At 37.6% G+C, this 21,509-nt stretch overlaps 1 protein-coding gene across 1 annotated transcript; it reads left to right on the plus strand.

Moving 5' to 3' along the window:
* The first annotated feature begins 338 nt into the window (after positions 1-338).
* On the plus strand, positions 339-12,503 carry LOC149776359 (uncharacterized). The gene is made up of 6 exons (XM_089941295.1): positions 339-369; positions 3,828-3,996; positions 4,550-5,136; positions 5,628-6,485; positions 7,122-7,237; positions 10,387-12,503. Exons 1-6 carry the CDS (start codon positions 339-341, stop codon positions 10,783-10,785), a joined length of 2,160 nt encoding a protein of 719 aa, XP_089797421.1. The 3' UTR covers positions 10,786-12,503.
* The last annotated feature ends 9,006 nt before the right edge of the window (positions 12,504-21,509 follow it).

A 21,509-nucleotide genomic window follows, 5' to 3' on the forward strand; every position in this document is an offset into this window, starting at 1 on the left:
AAATTACATTTGTTTTATCTGGTAATAACATCAGTAAAAACTAGTATGACCGCTTAGAATATCCTGAAAATGTCAGGATAACTGGTCGAAACATGACGAAGTTCATCATTATCATCATTACTCCCGTAGTCTGGAAGACCGTTGGGTCACCGCACAAGACCAAACAACCAGCTTCCTGCATTCCTCTAGATTGCCGGCCTTTCTCATTGAGTCACTCAATATCAAGCTGTCCACTCAAGAATGTTATCTTCCCACCTCTTTCCTTGCCTACCTCTCTTTCTTCTTCCTTGTACAGTGTCTTGAAGGATTGTCTTGGCAAGTCCTGATGATCATGAGACATGGCCATACCACTGCAGTTGGAGATCATCAGTAAGTGCACCAGTCTGACCTTTGAACTGAGTACGATGTTCATGTCGTTCCAGATGGGCTTCAGTTTTGTAAGCGCTGCTGTTGTCTGTACAATCATGGAGATTACTTCAGGCTTCGATCCTTCATCTGTTACAGTTGCCCCCAAATACTTGAAGGTGTGGACTGTTTCTAGCTTCGTATCTTTGACCCTGATGTCAGTGCTGATGCCCTTGGTGTTGTTGGTCATCATTCTGGTCTTCTCTGTACAGATGTCCATGCCGTAGGCTAGAGAAGTTTTGTCGAGGCTCTCTACTAAGCTAGCTAATTCTTCCTCATTTCCTGCTAGTCCATCAATGTCGTCGGCAAAACATAAGTTGGTGATTGTTCTGCCTCCGATGCTGACCGTCCCATTATGCTTTTCAAGCGCGTCCGCCATGATTCTCTCCAGAGATCCTTGGTAGACAGCAAGATGACGAAGTTATGTTCACTTAAATTTGTGTATCTCATATAATGCTAGCTACCTCGGCGATGGACATTAGACGAGTAAGTCCTTCAAGCTTACCGTTGACCTATTGTACCGCAAGGCCTGCCTCCTTTTCAGGCGAAAACATTGGGTATCGGCACGTATTTGGCTTTGACTGGCATTCAATAATCGCTAATTGCTTGGACCGATGTTCACAGCAATCTCGTGGTCTAACTTATCCTTGGTCGAAAAACGGCTATCTCACCAGATTATCCAAAATTAGCAATTAATAACTGGAGAATTGTTTAATTTCAAGATTTTACAGAAGATCGTCATTACACATTGTCTATAATGAAATTAGGATATAGTAAGAGTATTACTATTTCTAAAAGCCCTTTCAAAAATAAGGATGTCTGTTAATAATTTACATGCTAAATCAGGGAGAAGGAAGTTATATTTCAACGTGTGGTAAAAAGAATAAAAACCCCAAAACCTTGATATTTGTATTGACTGGTACCACACTATAAAATATATCCGGTATTTGAGCAGGAAAATATAATTGTCCTTGTTTTTACATACCAAACTTGGTTCTGAATCGAAGCTGAGAAGACGAAACGCGCTCTTTAGCACAACACACACCCACTCCCTTCCTCAATTGGGCTCACTTTCGTTGGCTGATATAGAAATATCAGCGACTTAAGGAGCGGTAGGATTGGGATGATCTAATCTGTCGCATTAAAAACATTTGACATTTTGTAAACTATTTGATCATACCTGACCACGAAGCAAGTCAAATCCAGCAATGCATTACACCGAGCGTATCATTGTTGTCAAGGAAGTAAGGGGGAATAACTTCACAGAGACTCAAACGGCGTCAAGTAAACTTTCTCCAGCAATAATTGATTTCCGTATCTAAAACGTAAATCAGTTTATATTTATTTGTTGTAGCTCACAAAGTCTACGTTTCTTGTTCCCTAAAGTATAACTTCTGTAGGCACACACAATAAAGGGTCGCATGGCATAAGGAGAAGTTTTATATCTTTGACATGTGAAAATATAGGAATAAAAATAGATGCAAATTATTTCGCCGACAAGTTTCTGTATTTAGCATTAAATCATATAATAAAATGAAATACTATTTAACTTTGCAAGTATTTGATGGGAAGTATGAAATAAATGTGGTACTAAAACTTTTATAATTTCAGATTGCTGCGTGGAGATAATACAGTTATGTGAGCCTGTGTGTGTGTGTGTGTGTGTGATTTTTAACGTAGCTTTAATATTATTTCAGTCACATCACTACGATTTCTGCAGTGTGGCAGGTTATAGTGATTTCTAGCACGGGGTCATCATGCCGCAGACATTTATCATCATGTACCATCCAGTCACATTATACTGACACCAGGGAAACCATTCCTAACACTAACCTCTTAATGCCAAGCGAGGCAGCTGTTAGTACCATTTTTATCAGTCTTTGTTATGACCAGGTCGGGGATCCAACATGTGGCCTTTCACATCCGAGGCCGACGCTCTAACCACTAGGCCATGGGAGCGGTCGAGCTTGAGTTTGAGACTGAATTTTCACTTTTAGCCAAATAAGTAAGCGAAGTTAGGGAACAAAAGTTCGTTTTCAAGGGTTTCATAAAAATACTTCGAGCTCCAAAGTCACTGCTCGTACAAACCGTTAATCAAGGGGTTAGTCTCGTCGTGAGTTGCAATTTAAGAATTTTTGGCGTTAACGTTAAACGACAGGAGATGATGACTTGGCGTTAACATTGCTAATTATGCTGGCTTAAGGCTGAACACGGATATTTTCCTTTACATTTTGTAAATTGCCGGAAATTGAGTTGAAAGTAACAAAGGATATTTTTGCAAGAACGTAGCAGAAATCAGCTTGTGCTGGTAGCTGGAGGGAAATAATTGAAACATGTCCAAGGCGCTCAAGTCTCGTCGTTTATGCTAATATATTTTCTTGATTGTTTTCAGAATTAAAATGACAAGAGAAATTCATATCGTATTGTTGGCTATTACCATACTTTGCATCTGTGCTATCACGACTCGTGCTCAAGCTGTCTCCAATAATAACGAGACCCTTAAAACGTTCGGTGAAGAGAAAGTCATTTGTAAGTATAAATAAGACTGTACATGAATTGTATGCATCTATCAGAGAGAGAGAGAGAGAGAGAGAGAGAGAGAGAGAGTTTGTTTTGCTAGAGAAAACATATGAGATACTCAGACATATTATTAACCTATTATCAAATAATTAGGACAGGGCCAGAGCAGCAAAAATTTGTCCACAACGTTACTTTCTCAAATTAAGTAGCCCCGGGAAAATTTATCTATATTATTCTTACTTTTTAATTTGCGCAAAAACGCACCAATGCAATCGGAAATAATGATCATTTCAGTGTATTATTCCATAGTATTGGCATTATAAGCGCTCAGGAAAAAGTTGTGATTAAATTTCTCAGTCATTTGGTCATGAAATGAATGCATCTAAGACACATGTTTCACTAGACATGTGGTAGGTATCCACACTTGATTAATATCTTTGTTCGCCTCGACACTACCATAACTTGCAATTTAAAGATCCCCCATATCAAAGTTGTTTTGTGGAAAGCTTCTGCTCAATGCACATTCACAGCATGATGGAATAAGATAATTTCATCCTAATTAATGTTGTGATAATTACTAATTTTGAATCTATTTCCATGCACTTGGTGAAAGGTGGTGCGGTACGTTTATACGTCCTAAATATTATCCGTGTTGATGATGAACATCCGGATAAATATTTCTTCTAACGCACCCATCAATCTATAAAATAGAAAACTTGCGTTATTTTCCTGTCTTTGTGCCCTAAGTCGTTTATTGTTTTGATGTGAACGCGTATCATCAATTTTTTTAAAGAATGCAAGCTACTTTGGATTTTTTTAAAAAAAAAATGATTGTACGCCATTATATGGATGTTGGGGCCACCCAAATGTGGTTAGATAATGCTTTCTTATGTCTTTGTCAGTGATCAATGTTGCTGTGAAATGCCGTTTGGTGGAGTTGTTATCGAATGAACTTACCCGGACCGAGATCATACGTACTTTGCTAGCGGAGTACACCAAAGAATGCGTGGAGAATGTCACCCTTTTAGAAAAGCAGTGCAAGTCCTGTGTCCGAAAAATGTGTGCATCTAGGTTAGTTTTGTCGAATGGTCAGAGCAGATGATATGAATGATCGATTGTCTCAGAATGTACATTCGAATTGCCAATATCATTTGACAATCTTATTTGCTGATATTCGAACATATAAATTTAATCCAGAGACATCGAATGTGGAATATCAAGCATGCCTTATACATTGTTGAATGAAAGTGTTCTACGATGTCGACAATATTATGCATAAATATTAAATTTTGCTTTTATTACTTTGAGTATTTGTATGTAGTGAACATTACAATTACAAATAAGTTGTTGAAAGCTAAACCATTATACAAATATGAATTTGCTCACTTGATTCGCGAAATAAGGTGAAGTAGAGAATGAGTACTTCATCTGTTTTGGAGGCCACTCAAATGGGGGTTTTGTAGTTTGTGTTGTATTTGCTCTACCTGAAGGTAGGCCTGCATCGGGTTGAGAGTAATTCACATAGTTTGTTAAACTTTGTAGCGAAATGAACATTTAATTGGTGTTGAGGATACAAATTGCAGATCTCAGGCACTTTGCTTTCAACTGTTTTGTTTGATTTCAGACTCAATGAATGCAAGATACCATCATCCACACTCACCGATGCTGTAGTAGATCGACCCAGCCTCATTCCTGGGGTCCATTTAATGAAAGCCCCACTTCACGTGGAGAACAGTATGAGAGAGTTCGCAGAGAGTGCGCCTAAGGTAGTTCTTAAAACTGTCCCGGATGACCTTATGAAACAAGGCAAAACGCTCACGGAAAGCAGTGGTATGCAGAAAAGCCTACAAACTTTAGTAGAAAGCTTGAACAAAGGGGAGAAGAAATTTCTTGATACCGAAAGTATTGCAAAAAATATTCAAATGGCGACGGAGGAAGTTAAAAAATTGCCGGACCGCATTCCTGAAATCGGAGGCGCGGTTACCAAAGTTGTGGAAGCGAACAGAAAAAAGACCGTTAATCTTGCTGAACAGTTGGCATCAAAGTTGCGAGACGCCAGGCCGTTCGTGGTGAGGATCCAAACTAATACCCAGCATCTGCTAGAAAATATGCCAACTATTATCAACCAGGTTGATGAACAAATGAGCCAGTTTCAACAAAGCCTCAATGGGGTCTTCCAGCAAGCCCTAGGCAGATTTCAGGCGGTTTATGGTAATTGCTTCCTCCTTCGCATCTATTTTGCAAAGGAATATAATAATTCAAGTAACATTATATTAGGTAGTCAAAAGAGGAAACTAGTTGTCTTTGCAATAAAATGATAAATATATCCATGCGATCAGTTTTTAAGCTTCAGTCAGAAAGAGACAGTGGATGAAAATGGTCGTTGTTATATTCAAAAAGAAGTTCTATTATAAAATGCTGCGAAAGTTAAATTAGCTAAACGATTTTAGCCCCTGTCAGTTTTGGTAAATTCTAATTTATGATCTTTGGCCGAGATATTCAAAGCGAGTTGTTTTCGTTAATATTACTAAGATATATCTACATTAATTCTTTACATATTATTTCATTTTCTAGTGCGGCGTTATTTGTGGATCTCTAATTTGGTATTCTCTCCCTCGGATCTCTTTATTGTCATCTATTACTTCATGTAAAGTTAACATTAATGTATTGCTTTATCCAGTAACCTTTCTACAATTACATAGGTAGAGATGACTTTCCTGAAAGTGATGGGCCAATTGTCTCTGTAGCGAACCAACGTTCCCCAAATCAGGGAAATCTTGGGAATCAAGGAACAAATTTAAACATGAATGCAGTGAATGGGCAGCTTCAGGGACCTCAGTTGGTTCAGGCAGGTCGCCAACCTACAATCGTTCAGGTACTTCCGCCTAACCAGCAGATGACTCAAGGAAACAATAACCCTGGCGTAGATTTCACACTACAAGGAGGTCAGATGAATTCAATGACTATAGGCCAAACCGGTCAGGGCAACCAGATTATACAAACTCCTCAAGGTTCTCAGTTTGTACGTGGGGGACAGTTTCAACAAGTTGGAGGTCAGCCTAATATGATCCAGAGACTAACTCTTGTGGATGAACTGGCACAAAATAATGTTTTAGGTCAAGGCATACAGTTTCCTTTGGTCGGAAATCAAGGAAACATGATTCAGGGAATCCCTCTGTCACCCACGTTTTCTAGCGATGACTCCCAATTGAGAACAAACTCAGGACAACAACAAGGTAATCTTAATTCTGTTTCATCGTCCAAGTCACAAATTAATGCTCCAAAACAACAGTCGGATCAGATAAGCACCCAGAGTGGATCAGGTCGAAGTCAGGGAACCAACTTAGTGCCAGACGGAATAATTCCTGGAAGTGTTATCCAGGGATCAGACATGCAGCCATTTCCGCGTCAAGGGTCCCAGATGCAGCAGATGAACGGCAGATTGTCAAGGCAGGCTGAACCCTCTTGTGAAGACTTAAAAGTAGATATTTCCAAGTTCTGCAATCTGTATCAGCACCATTGCCCTATATGCGGACAAGAGCAGAGGCTGAGATACGACGGTAATATTTACAATTCTTTAGATTTTGAATTTCTGTTCTGACAAAATGCTTCGACATGAATATGTAATTATACATATTTGTTAAGATGCATTTATAGTTTATGATATTGCAGTCATGCGTGCGGAACTAAGGAATTTCTGAGTCCTCCCATGTATAGGTTTAGTGTACTTCTGCCATTTAATAAATCTTTGTTAATTTGGGCATATGCTCGATGTTCATCTGGATTAATGGCTATAAATGCTTCAGTTATGTAAAGATTTATATGCCTAAAGATAGATGGTTGATTCTCCTTGAGAGACGCAATTTCTTAGGAAAAACGTTGCACTCAGTCAGTATAATTTTGTACCGTACAGTGAACATACCTAATGCAAAAGGACCACAAGGCACCAACAGACACTCACTGTTCCGTAATTTACGACGACTCACTAGATGCTATTTATGTCGGCATCCAATCCTATACCAGATCTCAGGCGTATATGTAAAATTTAGGTATGTAAAGGAAACATATCATCTTAGCCATATTTTATTTATATCCTTGCATGCTCAACGTTTGATCTTCTTCCTTCAACTTTTACATACATCACTTAAACTTTAGGTCTATCTTCTAATTTAATATTTTGTCTGCTGTACTTCCAGTATGTGGAGACGGATTAGATAAGGCCAGGAAAGAGATTGAGATCCTCGATGAAACCATTGTCAACTATCTCGGAGCTTATCAAGCCTACATCATGAAAAACGATGTAGTTTTAAAGGTACGTGGGGGATAGTGTTGACGCTGTAAAAATTATGCTATGCATAGAGTATTCAAGTACAAAACTGGATGTTTCAAAGTGGCGATGATGTACGCTTTGATGTAGTCTTACATTCATTTAGGTCGCACCAGTACGATATATAAGGTTCTAGAGGATTGAAAACACCCCCAACCGCTCTTCGTTGTTTTATCATCTCTATCTGAAACAAGAGAGCAGATACCACTATCATTTTTAAGCATAATATTCTTAGTTTCTTCATCCTTATTAATATTCTTCTACATTATTTTCTTGTTCGTATCCTCGCCATTGCTGTGAACATGGTTGTTATTACAAGAACTGTCAATGCCTGATGTAATAGGAATATGGTGACACAGTCAAGTAATTGACATCCATTCGAACGATATAGTCTTTACCAATTATTTTCCCTCTAACAGCTCCATATCTTTGAAAGGACACGTTTAAGACTTATTTCTATAGATATAAGACAGCGAATACTTGAAGAAAATGTTAGCACCATGACATTTAAAATGCTTCATTTTTGTTTCTGACTCTCTTTCTTACGAGACACCACTGAATGCACCAACACCACAACCAACGAAAGAGCAGTGCTGTATAACCTTATTCATTATTGTTTCATTCGTGTAACTTAATTATAATTGATATACCATTGTTACATTCGTATAACTTAATTATAATTTATATACCATTGTTACATTCGTATAACTTAATTATAATTGATATACCATTGTTACATTCGTGTAACTTAATTATAATTGATATACCATTGTTACATTCGTGTAACTTAATTATAATTGATATGCCATTGTTACATTCGTGTAACTTAATTATAATTGATATTCCATTATTACATTCGTGTAACTTAATTATAATTGATATACCATTGTTACATTCGTGTAACTTAATTATAATTGATATACCATTATTACATTCGTGTAACTTAATTATAATTGATAAACCATTGTTACATTCGTGTAACGTAATTATACTTGATCTGTTTTAATCTATTTGCTGTCCAATATGATTTCCTTTCTTTTTATTTGACCTTGTATTTTTTCAAACGATTTTCAGAAATGGCATGTCAAATGAACACGAACTTATCAATCCATAACATGTTAGGGAATTCGCGTTATTAATTACTCGTTTTTGTCTCCGTTAACGTTACATTATTAGAATCGTTCCATATTTTGCGATACTGGACACCTTCATAATGCACGACACGGGAATCTAAACATACTATATATGTATTAGGAACTACTTTGTAAACAAAACATACACACTCATGTAATAGACTTTGTAGGTTTTATTTTATTCGATTTGTTAATGGATGAAATAAGAAGCTATTTCAGCTGTTTCGTCCATTTGAAAGTAGAGATGACAAAGTGAACGATTTGAACGCTTTTATTGAGTCTTAAATGTAACTAAAAAAGAAGAGAACTATTGAATGTGATATTTCAATGTCCACTAGGAACGTGAGAGATGCAGTATTGAAAATACCATTCTAATCATTTAAAGAGTTATTTAGGAGAAATATTCTTAAACTGTCGTAAATGGAATGGTTCAGACTATTACCAGTGATCTTTGGGGTATATGAAAATAGTATAGAATAGCAGACTGAGGCCAAACCCTAACGCTTGTCAATCAGAGACGAGCCATTTTCTACGTGAAAGTACTAAATTCGAGTAACAAATGTAACTGAAGGTTATGGTCGAAAAGTAAAGTCCTCAGAGCCAGAAAGACAAGACAACGAAGAACTATTATTTCAGCTTGCTGACTGGACTGCCACACACCAGCTGTTTTGCAATTTTCCCCGTTAATTTGTTTGATACAATGTTACGGAAATAGTCTAGCGATAAGCGCCATACAGGTCACAAAACAGACGGGGTCCCTACAAAGATCATACAAGTGACAAGGTATAAACATGACTTCTTTATCTGGTAATAAGAATGGCAATTAAATATACTTACGTTTTTCATCCTGAACTTCCTCGTTATGTACTTTCTTAGTTCTGCAAAAGAGAATTACATGGGCTTCGTTTCCAACTGCTATAACATTCTTCTTACTGCACTCAGAGTAAATGGTCGTTATGTTGCATAGCGTATTATTGATAATTTCATTTGGAAGAGTTCATATTTTCATGTCAAGACATGATCCTCCCTGCTCAAATCACAGACATATAATTTTGCGTAGAATTGTCACAGCTAATAAATCCAGTCCATAATCAGCAGGAATGTGAATAATCGATAAACCAAAGGCCACCCCTCCAAAAAAATCCATTTATTCCAGACAGCTGGAAAAGCTGTTGAAAAGTGAAATCATTGACACTATAACTCTAAAATTTAATTTTAAGCAGACCAAGACGATAGTTCTGTTTGAAATTGATGTAGAGCGCGCAAACTAAGTTCAAAGGTCTCTGGGCGGTGCTATACGCGCATTAATATTGTTGTTTTGTGTTAATGAATCTTCGGTTTTGTATTTATTTTGGAATGCAGCATACATTCAATAACTTTGTTTCTTTAAGGTTTTTTTTTGCATAATTAATCCTTAGGAAGAATAAGAAATAGAGAATATAATAAAACGTTTAATGTATTTGCATGGGACTGTATTAGCTCGTGTTTTCGCATTATTTCTCCAATAGGTCGTGCAGTATTGATCCCAAAAGATTCGTTCATATTTTGCCATAAGAATACAGTAATCTATAATAGCTACATGAATTACTATCTGACGTTTCTAAATGTTACGACACAGTGTGGCGAATGATATGTGTTATATGCCGTCATTACACTAATAAAGGAGAGCGTTATACGATAAATAGGATATAAGCAATAATAATTTAATGATCTTACTTATCACAACATATCACCTCTAGGACGTTTCATCAACATTTCATATCTATTTATACTGTATAGGTGTAAATACTATATCATGACACCATGACCCCTTTTTGAGCAAAGCCGTAATTCCAATGCATCCTCGTGGTTCATTCAATCTTTTTCTCCAAACAAGTTCATGCTTTACTGAAATTATATCCTTTAAGGTTTATTATGCAAAAATTTCGACTCATTTTATCAACATGATACCTTTTTCCTTGGTTTATGCGTGTACTTTTATTATCCTTTTCATATTTTCAGATCCAATACGATGACAAGAATCGGATACCAAAGTCAAATTCCTATAAGACGGCTTTCCTTACTGCACGCGTTGGTCCTTCCATAACGCGCTATGTCACCACCACTATCGTCGACCTTGACAATATTTTGGCCACTGGAAAAGGGATTGGGGAGGAGATTTGGGAAATGCTTTGGGAGCACGGGATCCTTTCTGAGGTCCATGGGGTTGATAATGACCAACAAGTGAATACGGGTGCTGAGGGCTCTCAGCCTCAAAAGACGGTAGCGAACGCATCATCAGGCAACATAAAGTCGGAAGCTAGCGCATCCACAGGGAATGTGCACTCTTTAGCAACTATTCTTAGTGCCGCAAAAGGGCTTTTATTAGGAGTATCGTTCCTTGTATTACTTGTCATCTAAGTGGTGACTTTGTACAATGGAATTTATCTAATTCATTTTTTTATTATTTGTTCATAGGTCATACAATATACATAAATTCATACAGACATTGACTCCTGGTAAGTATGTTATCAGAACTGCAACAGGGCTGTGGTCAGGACAATGTTCATTTGTAATGTTTGCATCTATTTTTTTTACGTTCGGGAATGCAAGAAAACGGCGACCGTAGTCATAATGCATCTGATTTTAAAAGAAATAAATGATAAGTATGTTAATTGGTTGCCACTAATGACATCCTACAAATGCCTTTAACCACCCCTCCCCGACACAGGAATCTCGTTTTATAATCAATCATTTCATCGTCTTCTTGAATGCAGAATCAACCTCTTCGCCTTATTTCTTAATATAGTTTATCAGAATCGTGTCAGTGATGTCGAAGAGCAAAAGATAAGCATGCATTTCTACGGGCATTGAGCACTCCATAGTATATACCACTAGCACAAAAGAAAAGAATGTATTTCTAGGGGCATTGAGCACTCCATAGTATATACCACTAGCACAAAAGAAAAGCATGCATTTCTAGGGGCATTGAACATTCCATAGTATATACCACTAGCACAAAAGAAAAGCATGCATTTCTAGGGGCATTGAGCACTCCATAGTATATACCACTAGCACAAAAGAAAAGCATGCATTTCTAGGGGCATTGAGCACTCCATAGTATATACCACTAGCACAAAAGAAAAGAATGTATTTCTAGGGGCATTGAGCACTCCATAGTATATACCACTAGCACAAAAGAAAAGCATGCATTTCTAGGGGCATTGAACATTCCATAGTATATACCACTAGCACAAAAGAAAAGCATGCATTTCTAGGGGCATTGAGCACTCCATAGTATATACCACTAGCACAAAAGAAAAGAATGTATTTCTAGGGGCATTGAGCACTCCATAGTATATACCACTAGCACAAAGGAAAAGCATGCATTTCTAGGGGCATTGAGCACTCCATAGTATATACCACTAGCACAAAAGAAAAGAATGTATTTCTAGGGGCATTGAGCACTCCATAGTATATACCACTAGCACAAAAGAAAAGCATGCATTTCTAGGGGCATTGAACATTCCATAGTATATACCACTAGCACAAAAGAAAAGCATGCATTTCTAGGGGCATTGAGCACTCCATAGTATATACCACTAGCACAAAAGAAAAGCATGCATTTCTAGGGGCATTGAGCACTCCATAGTATATACCACTAGCACAAAAGAAAAGCATGCATTTCTAGGGGCATTGAGCATTCCATAGTATATACCACTAACACAAAAAAAAAACATGCATTTCTAGGGGCATTGAGCACTCCATAGTATATACCACTAGCACCAAAGAAAAGCATGCATTTCTAGGGGCATTGAGCACTCCGCAGTATATACCATTAACACTTGAAAAAGAACTTTTGTGAGATTTGTTATATTTTGCATCTTTAGTATGACTCCTTATAAGTCATGTATTTTATGTCGAACTAGCCATGATATTCAGTTAATTAAAGTGCTGTTGCATACACAACTATGTTGATGGACAGCTTTGTTACGCTATGGCAGATTTGTTACTTTTGGCAGCATTCTCGATAGGAAAAGTTCGCGCTTCTTGTCTTACAACGTGTTATTATTTCGTACTGCTGTTTGTCGGACAGAATGTTATTATTATCAGTATTTTGTTATTAAATGACTTTTAATGAGAGTTTGAAGGATGATTTGCTTTCGAGGAAAACTGATTAATCGCAAATATGGTGAAGATAATACAAAGAAGAAAAATAATCCTCTGTTTATTCTTAAAATGAGCTGTTGCTAGATGGAATCCGTGGTGTTGTGACATATAACATACAAACAAATCGAAACATACTGCAGTTCATTTTTGTCAAGCGATTTTTTTTTCATGCACATAAATATTAAATGCATATGTTATAGAAATGATGCTTATCCAAATTTACAAAGTTCTGGAAACAATGGTCACGTACCAATAAAGTTGGAACTAAGAGAGATCACTATTTTAAAAATGAACATCACTTAACTTCTAAACTATTGCAAAAAGAAAACTGGACGCATGCATATAAGAAAGTAAGCAAGAAACGTTATTAGTTTAAAATTGAATAAAAGTAGTTTAATTTCAAACTATTGAAGAAATAATCCTTTAGATAAATGGGGATATGTGCGAAAATCAACACAGGTAAAACAGTAGAGGAAAATGATAAAGATTGCTCAAAATTTAGCGTTGCAAGGATTGGGAATAAAAGTAAGATTTGATAGCGAATTCTATCTATTTCTGTGTATGATACATTTAAACGCAAATGTGGAAAGGCTTTGAAACTCAACATTTTATTTTCGTTTAAAAACAAAAATACACTGAAGGATGTCGAAGACGAAAACTTTAAATATATGGAAAAGGGAATATGGGAATCACAAGAATGAAAGAATAAAAAGACGATATAAAGAAGCAAAAGAACCACTACGTAGATAACTAGAAGAGGCTAACAACGAAACAAGTAAGGAAACGAATAACAAACAAGAACATGTGTGAATGCTTTTGATTAGTTGAAGTATAAAAATGTGTGAGAGTTAAGTAATTGAATTAAGATGTTAACAATAACAACCTCTGCACCTTATGTTTGTCCTGCAATTCACTTTAATACTCTAGTTAACTGAAATATTGCACACATCTTAAAATTCCAAATTTACGAAACAGAGCCAATTTATTTCACATACAGGCAGGATAATATTTTTTTTTCTGGGAACTACACTTTAAAATTTGACAGGAATGACTCGCTTAACAGATACACAGTACACCATTTACTACAAAGAAACAAATTATGTCGTACAACACTCGCCCAACAGTTTGATAACTACGAAGTTATTTTAGTTTTTAACAATGATGTCTCTTTTAACAGACACAGAATACACTGTGATATGAAATTCTAAAAGAAGCGACCTAATTTGGGCAGTATGGATGTCAAAAGATGACCACAAACTATGTTAGTGACATTTAACAGATCAAAGCATATCAGTAGTAAATGGGGTCACTTTAGCGTCAAGGGGAATTAGCATTAAAAAACACCCTGGGTCACTTTGGCGTCAATGGGAAATTTAACATTACGAAAACCCCTGGGTCACTTTGGCGTCAAGGGAAAATTTACATGGGGAATAAATCGTGGGTCTGTTGAGCGACAAGGGAAATTTAACATGGGAGAAAAAAAAGCAATTCTAGGGACAAGGGGAATTGAACATGGGATTTTTTTTTTTAAAAATAAAAAAAATAAAAAAGGGGTAGGCAATTAAAAGTCGATCTCTTTTCGAGAAATTGGAGTGGCCCTGAAAAGGGCCTTTGGGTTTCTTCTTCTTTTTCTTCTGACTCCTTAACTTCTTTATCCATCCCCTTATTGTTTCCATCATTCCTTTCTTCTTCTTCTTCTTTTCTGTTTCCGGTATCCAGTCCGGGTGACCCATGGCTCGGAACTTCTGTTGGATTTTCATCCAGTTAGCGTTTAGTTTCTCTAGTTCTTCCTTTTTCTTTCTATTTTCTTCTTCTTTTCTTTTCTTTGACCACTTTTCTTTGATGTTCTTGACCTCTTCGGTCAGCACTTTCCTCATTACTTCTTCCGCTTTCTTAAGCTTGTCTAAGCCCCACTTCACAAAAGACCAATCTATCCATTCTACAATGTCTTCTAAAAAACACCTTACACTCGTCACATAAACTATGGCTTCTTTCAACTTGCCCACTTTCACATACGGTGGGTTAATGAAACCTCTGATATTCTCTTCTCCTCATCCTCTATCATTTCTTTCACAATATCGATTGCTAAGTGGAGGCTGGTTACTTGTCTTGAGACGAAGTCTTTTGTCACTGCATGCCTCCATTCCTGTTCAAGCCTTTCTGCTACATTCAATCCATCCACCATCCAGTACCAACTTCCCATAAGGTTGTTATACAAAGCTGAAGCTGCTAGCATCTTCTTGTTTGCTTATTCCGTGGAATGGGCTCCAATGGCAAACACTGTTGGTTTTATAGTTAAAGCGCGGACGTGAAGGAAAACATTCCCTACTTTTCTCATTTCATATGATCTACTATCCACATACGTGAAGCATCAATAAAAAAACCCTAATCTACTATTCACGCACGTAAAGCATTAAAATTAAACCCAAATCTACTATCCACACAAACGTACGTGAGCGCTTACAAACAAACACACACACACACACACACACACACACACACAAGAAAAAAAGAGTCAGTGTTTATATTCACACTACTCTACATACACACATTGGCAAATCGATTACTATTTCTTTTCTAGAGTATTGGGTAGCCCTGAAAAGGGCTATTTGTTTTTGAACTCCATGGCACCTGGTTAATGATGGCACCTTCCAGGCCTGGCACCACACACACATCTTCTTCCCCAGTCTCTTTTCACTCTTTTTTGGGGGAGAGCAGAGGCGGGATAAGTGGCTTCAGAACCCCAATCTTCTGTCTCTGGGATTCTGAAATTTCCTCTCTCCTTTTCTTCCTCTTTGTTTCTTCTCTCCTCCTCTTCTTTATTTCTTCTCTCCTCCTCTTTCATCCTTCCCTCTTCTACGATGGCCTCTGCAGCCAGCTCATTCACTATACGCCTGGCATATTCCAGGTGTACATGAAGTTCAAGCAGTTTAGCTAGTCTGGTGTTCATTCTGGTGGTGTTGATCAATCAACAAGGGTATCTAGACTGCCGAACGATTTTTAATTTATAGTGAAAGCGCGGACGTGAAGGAAAACATTCCACTAAAACAAAATTGATCGTTCGTTAGTTGGATTATAGTGGTTTTCGTTCTTTTGAACATGTACCACTTTTTTATTCACGCACTGCGTGATTTTTAATTACTCCTAGGGGAAGGAAAAGGAGCCTCATCCCCCAGGCTTTTATGTACTCAAAGAATACTTTTTAATTTAGCCACTCAGGTGTAGGACTAACTAGTCCTTAACAACCTGACTGAAAGGCTAATAGACATGAGTGGGAATAGTCACACCACACACTCGTGTTTCTTAGTTGGATTGAAATGCCCCAGGTGTCAAACCAAGCAGTATGTGACTCCCGCCACGATTGGTCGGCAGCGATGACGTCACATTAGGACACCCGGTCTTGTGGCATTGACGAAGTGGCCCGCTTTTTTGATATCATCAATTGCCTTTCCCAGTCCCATATTCCGGTAGACAGAGCCTTCCTTTTTTCCACTCTGTTTAGGTGGTGCAGGTTCATCAGCTTCATCGCCGCTGGATGATGATACTTCCAGGGCCGCTGCCAGCGTGGAAGTTTCAAATTCTTCAGTGTCGTCTGTCAACATTGCCTGGATTTGGCTGAGTATGTTAGTAGAAATAGCTGTGGAAGCTTGATTTAAAAGTTCAGCCAGATGTTGTTTAAGAGACAAGGAGACGGTTAGGAGTATTTTTTTTTTTTAATTATTCATGAATTCCTTATTTATTTTGATTCCCTATCTTATTGGTTTGGAATGAAAACTTGTTTTATGGTTGTTTGTATGTTATTATGGAGTCCTGTTTTAATTAATTCCTATTTTCCTATTTTAATTTTGTGTGGCCTTAATTGGTTTTTATTATTCGGGCTATGAACGGCTGTGTCAGTTTGTGAACCTACGAGACCTAACAGGCCGTCATAATTCCCAAACAGTGATTTTGTAATATTCGTCCTTAACTGGTTTTTATTATTCGGGCTATGAACGGCTGTGTCAGTCTGTGAACCCACGAGACCGAGCCGGCCGTCATAATTCCCAAACAGTGATTTGTTATATTTTTAACTGGTCTTTGATTTACTTTCTTAGATTTTTTTGAGTAGATTGGATTCGTGTATAAAACTTATGATATTTTTGAATGTTAGATTAATATTGGGGTTTGTGTTCATCAAGAATTCTGGGTATGTTGTAGGGGATCCAATTTTATGCTGTTTAACTTTAAACTTAGCCCTTTCTTTTTCAAGTGTATGGCAGTTGTTAAAAATATGCTCTATGTCTTCTGGGACCCTGCAGTGGTAGCAGTTAGGGTTATGTGGTTGTGGTCCTATGTACTGTCCGAAGCTGTTAGCCAGCTTGGTTTTGCCCGTGAGTATTCTATTTATGAATTTTTGTTCACTGCCTTTTGTTTTGGGTGGTTTCCTATTTCTACATACTTCTTTAATGATGGTTTTTAGTTTCCTGCCTTGAGTGCTTGTGTTCCATAATTCCTGCCATTTATTATCAATGAGGGTTTTAGATATGCTATTGAGTTCGCATATGCTATAATCTAGGTTGATGTGAGTGGTTTCGTTTAGTTTTTGTTTAGCTGTTATATCTGCCATATCGTTACCTGGTATGTTAATATGGGATGGTATCCACATAAATTCTACTTGTAAGTTATTATTGTTCAGTATTTTTAACAATAAATTGGTTTGCCTAAGATAGTTTTCTCTTGATTTGGTGTTGTTATTAAGTATTGAGTTTATGACGCTTAGCGAGTCACTTATTATTACCGCTTGGGGTATTTTGTTCTCTTTGATCCATTTGAGTGCTTCAAGTATGGCCCAGAATTCAGCTGTGTATATAGAGCAGAGGTTAGGTAGTCTTCGTCCTACTTTAATGTTAAGTTCGGGGATTACGTAAGCTGCTGCTGTTCTGGGTGGTTCTGTAATTTTGGACCCATCAGTGTAAATCTTAATGTAGTTGCAATATTTTGAGTTGATTTCTTCTGTACAGATTGTGTTTAGTTTGAGTTCCTGTTCGTTTTTATTGCCATATTTCGTAATGAGGGTGTTAACTGTGAGGTTGATATTTATCCATGGTTCTTTGTCATAGTGATTTGCAATTTCTGCTTGGAGTTTGTCTATAGGAAGTTGTTCAACTAATTGATGGACTAATTTCCCTGCTGGTATGTTTTGTGATAATTTAGTTCTAAAAGGTATGTTGCATTTATTTATAGCTAGCCGGGTGGGGTGCGTGTCGGGGTGTGTTGTTAGCCTGGCTGCATATCTGAGGGTGAGTTCTTGTCTTCTAAGGTGGAGCGGCAGTTCTCCAGTTAAGATTTGAAGTTCCACTAGTGATGTGGATGGTAGTGCACCAGTGCAAACAATTAGGGCCTTTCTTTGTATGCTATCTAGTTTTTTGAGGTTATTTTGGGGTGCCGAGTTGTAAATTTGGCATCCGTAATCTAGTTTAGATCTAATTAACGATTTATATAATGCTAGTAAGGTTTCTTGATTGGATCCCCAGGTGGTTCCTTTAAGGGTTGTAAGGAGGTTAAGGTCTTTATTGCACCTTTTGACTAGTTCGTTTATGTGGTGTCCCCAGTTTAGCTTGGAGTCATAATGCATTCCTAAAAATCGTGCTACATTTACGAATTTAATTTCTTGATTTTGGATGGTGAGTTTGGGAAACTGATTTTGTAATTTACGTTTGGTGGTGAATAATACTGCTATAGTTTTTTCATGGGATAATTTGAAACCCCATTTATCAGCCCATTTCCCTATTTTGTTTAAACTTGTTTGAATATCGCTGATTACTTTGTGGTTGGAGGGGTTTCCTGCTCTCCATAATCCACTATCATCAGCAAATTGTGAGAGTTCAATTAGTTTTGATGTTAAGTTGGTGTCCAAGTCATTAATCATGATGTTGAAAAGGGTTGGGCTGAGTACGCTCCCTTGTGGTGTACCGTTTTCAAGTGTGTGTGGTTCAGAGTAGGTGTCGCCGACTCTGGTTGATATTTTACGGTCAGCGAGGAAGTTTTCAATGAATTTAAACATTCGACCTGTGATGGCGTAGTGGTTGAGTTTGGCTAATAAGCCTTTGGTCCATACAAGGTCGAATGCCTTTTCGAGGTCAATAAATACTGCAATTAAATTCCTATCAGCTTTGCGTTTGGAGTTGAACGCCAATTTAATTGCGGTTTCTAATCGTATTAGTTGATCCGTGGTGGATCTTTTGTTTCTAAATCCGCATTGATTATCGGAGATTAAATTGTTGCTCTCTAGGTGGTGTTTGAGTCGGTTGGTGACTATCGTTTCCATGATCTTACAAATGTTGTTTGTTAGGGAAATGGGTCTGTAGGAGCTAATATCGTTAGGGTCTTTTCCTTGCTTGGGTATTGGAATTACTATTGCGTGTTTCCATTTATCGGGTAGTTTGCCTGAGGTCCATATTTGGTTTAGTAATTTAATAATTGTTTGTTTAATGTTATTTGGGATATTTTTGTATATTGTGTATCCTATTTGATCTTCCCCTGGGCTAGTTTCGTTTTTGGTTTTCAATGCTAGGTCCCATTCGTAAGTTGTAATGTCTTTATTTAGGTTCGAGACTTTGGGACCGAGGTCTTTAAAGAGATTACTATGGGTTCTTTCTACTTTGTCCCTATGTAATTGAAATGCTGGGGTGTGGTTGGTGTTGCTACTCATATCTGAGAAATGCTGAGCTAGTCGGTCAGCCTTTTCTTTATTAGTAATGGCTCCAGCTATTTTTGGAGTGGTGTTAGTTGTCTTTCCTCTAATTGATCTAATCTTATCCCAGACTTGTTTGGTACTAGTTGTGATATTGATATTCGTGCAGTAATTATGCCAAGTTGATTCCTTTGCCTGTTTAATTATGTTTTTAAGGTTTTTCTCCTTTTGTTTATATATAGTGAAATCAATAGAGTTTTTAGTGCGTTTGAATTTATTGAGAGCTTTTTTCTTATCAGTGATGGCTTGTTTGCATTCATCATTCCACCATGGGACTCCTTGTTTATGTGGGTTACCACTAGTTTTGGGTATGTTAGTGGTGGCTGCCTTTAGTATGGTATCAATCAGGTCTTCGTAATATTTATTAATATTATCATTTTCTATGTTTTTGGTGTCTATTTTGCTTAGTGTTTCATTAAATGAGGTCCAATCTGCTTTTGAATATATCCATCTAGGGGTTCTTTTTAGCGAGTTGTATTGGACCGTCATATGCAGGGTGACTATTACTGGAAAGTGGTCACTGCCCAAGGGGTCAGTTTGATCCACTCTCCGGTCCGCCACCTGGGTTATTGATGGCGAGCAAATGGTGAGGTCGATGGCGGACATGAGACCGTTTTCTGGGTTAAGGCGTGTTTTTGTACCGTCATTTAAAATGGCTAAGTTAGATTCTGCGGTCCATTCTTCAATCAATTTGCCTCTTTTGTCCGTCACACCGCCCCCCCATAGCTCGTTATGGGCATTGAAATCTCCACAGATGACGATCTGATTTACTCGTTTGTGATCATTTATTTGTTTGTAAGTAATTAAGTTAGCTGTGCCTGATGTTCCCCCTGGGTCATAAATATTGAATATTTGTATTTGACCCTTGCCTGTATGAATTATGAGGGACTGAATTTCGAATGCTTCGTTGCTACCTGGGGTTGGTGTTATGGTTATTGTTGTTACATTCGGGATGTTATCTGCTATATAGATGGCTAAACCCCCACCTCCTTGTCCCGTGGTTCGATTTTTGAAGTGACCTGGGGCATATCCTGGGAGTTTGGGTATTTGTTTGGTTCTACTTGTTATTTTTGTTTCTTGAATGCATATAATATCTGGTTTGTGTTCTAAGCTTTGTAATTTGGCTTTGAGTTCACTGATATTACTTATTAAGCCTCTAGCATTCCATTGCCATATTATAATGTTCCGATTTGTTGTATAATCCATTATTGGGGTGGTCATTTATTGATTGTTTTGTGTTGAGGGTTATGATGTTAACTTCAAATTTGATTCGATTTTGCTTATTATGCTTATTATCTGTGTTATTTTATCCACGATGTAGTGGTGGTTGTTGATAAGTTCGGCTTTGATCTCTGTGAGTAACTTTTCTATTGTCGGGTTTGACAGTGATTTGTTTTTGGTGTTAGTGTTATCTGATTCTTCGGGGTGGAGTTGTGAGTCTTTGTGGGATTTGATTAAGAACGTATCTTGTTTATTTAATCTTGTTTGATCTTGTTTGACCTTGTTTGACCTTGGTAGGTTGGGTGTTTGGGCTGTGGTTGCTTCAGTTGCTGGTTTGTTTGGGGTCATGATGTGGTAATTTTTATTACTGGGGGTTAGTTTTTTCGCCGCATGATACGGGATTTGCTTGTTGTTCATGATATCTATGGTTTGATATTCCTTGATAGTGTTGGGGCATTCGTGGGATTTAGGTAGGTGGGGGCCCCTGCAGTTGGTACATTTGGGTGTGGTTCTACGACATACACCTTTGTGGTTTCCCCCGCATTTGTAGCATAGTTGGGTATATCTACATCTGTTAGAGAAATGTCCCCAGTGTTGGCAGTTGCTGCAGAACCTGGGTTTGTTTATGTATGTCTCAAGGCGGTGGCGTGCCCCAGAGTGATCTAGTTTTATCATGGTTGAGAGTGGAGAATTTGATTCTAGTATCGCTGTATTGGTTTCCTGTCCTAAATGATTTTTGAGTTTATACGCCCTATTTATGGGGGTACCACTGTCTTTGAGTTTGGCAGTGAGGGTTTCATTGTTTATCCCTTTATTTTGTCCTGTGAGTTTTAGAACTGCTTTAAATGTGGGGGTGTTCGTGCGGGAGTATGTGGCTAAGTCATTTGTTCGTGTGTTATTGTTTATTGCCATGAGGGTCTGGTTGCTATTGTGTGTTTTGGTTATTATGTTCTTTGTCCCTATTTGTTTGTGTCTTTCGACGTTAACCCTAATGTTGTTAATAATTTCAATTTCTAGGAAT

Source organism: Sinohyriopsis cumingii, chromosome 18, assembly GCF_028554795.1.
Source record: "Sinohyriopsis cumingii isolate HCF-2022 chromosome 18, ASM2855479v2, whole genome shotgun sequence".
In the NCBI taxonomy this organism is placed as follows: Eukaryota; Metazoa; Mollusca; class Bivalvia; order Unionida; family Unionidae; genus Sinohyriopsis; species Sinohyriopsis cumingii.

What these genes read in the sequence shown, in the direction of transcription:
- LOC149776359 (XM_089941295.1), top strand. Translation starts at nt 339, where the DNA reads ATGGCCATACCACTGCAGTTGGAGATCATCA. An exon ending in ACTGCAGTTGGAGATCATCA is followed by an intron (nt 370 to 3,827) that starts GTAAGTGCACCA and finishes TGTCTTTGTCAG; the next exon opens with TGATCAATGTTGCTGTGAAA. An exon ending in AAAACGATGTAGTTTTAAAG is followed by an intron (nt 7,238 to 10,386) that starts GTACGTGGGGGA and finishes TCATATTTTCAG; the next exon opens with ATCCAATACGATGACAAGAA.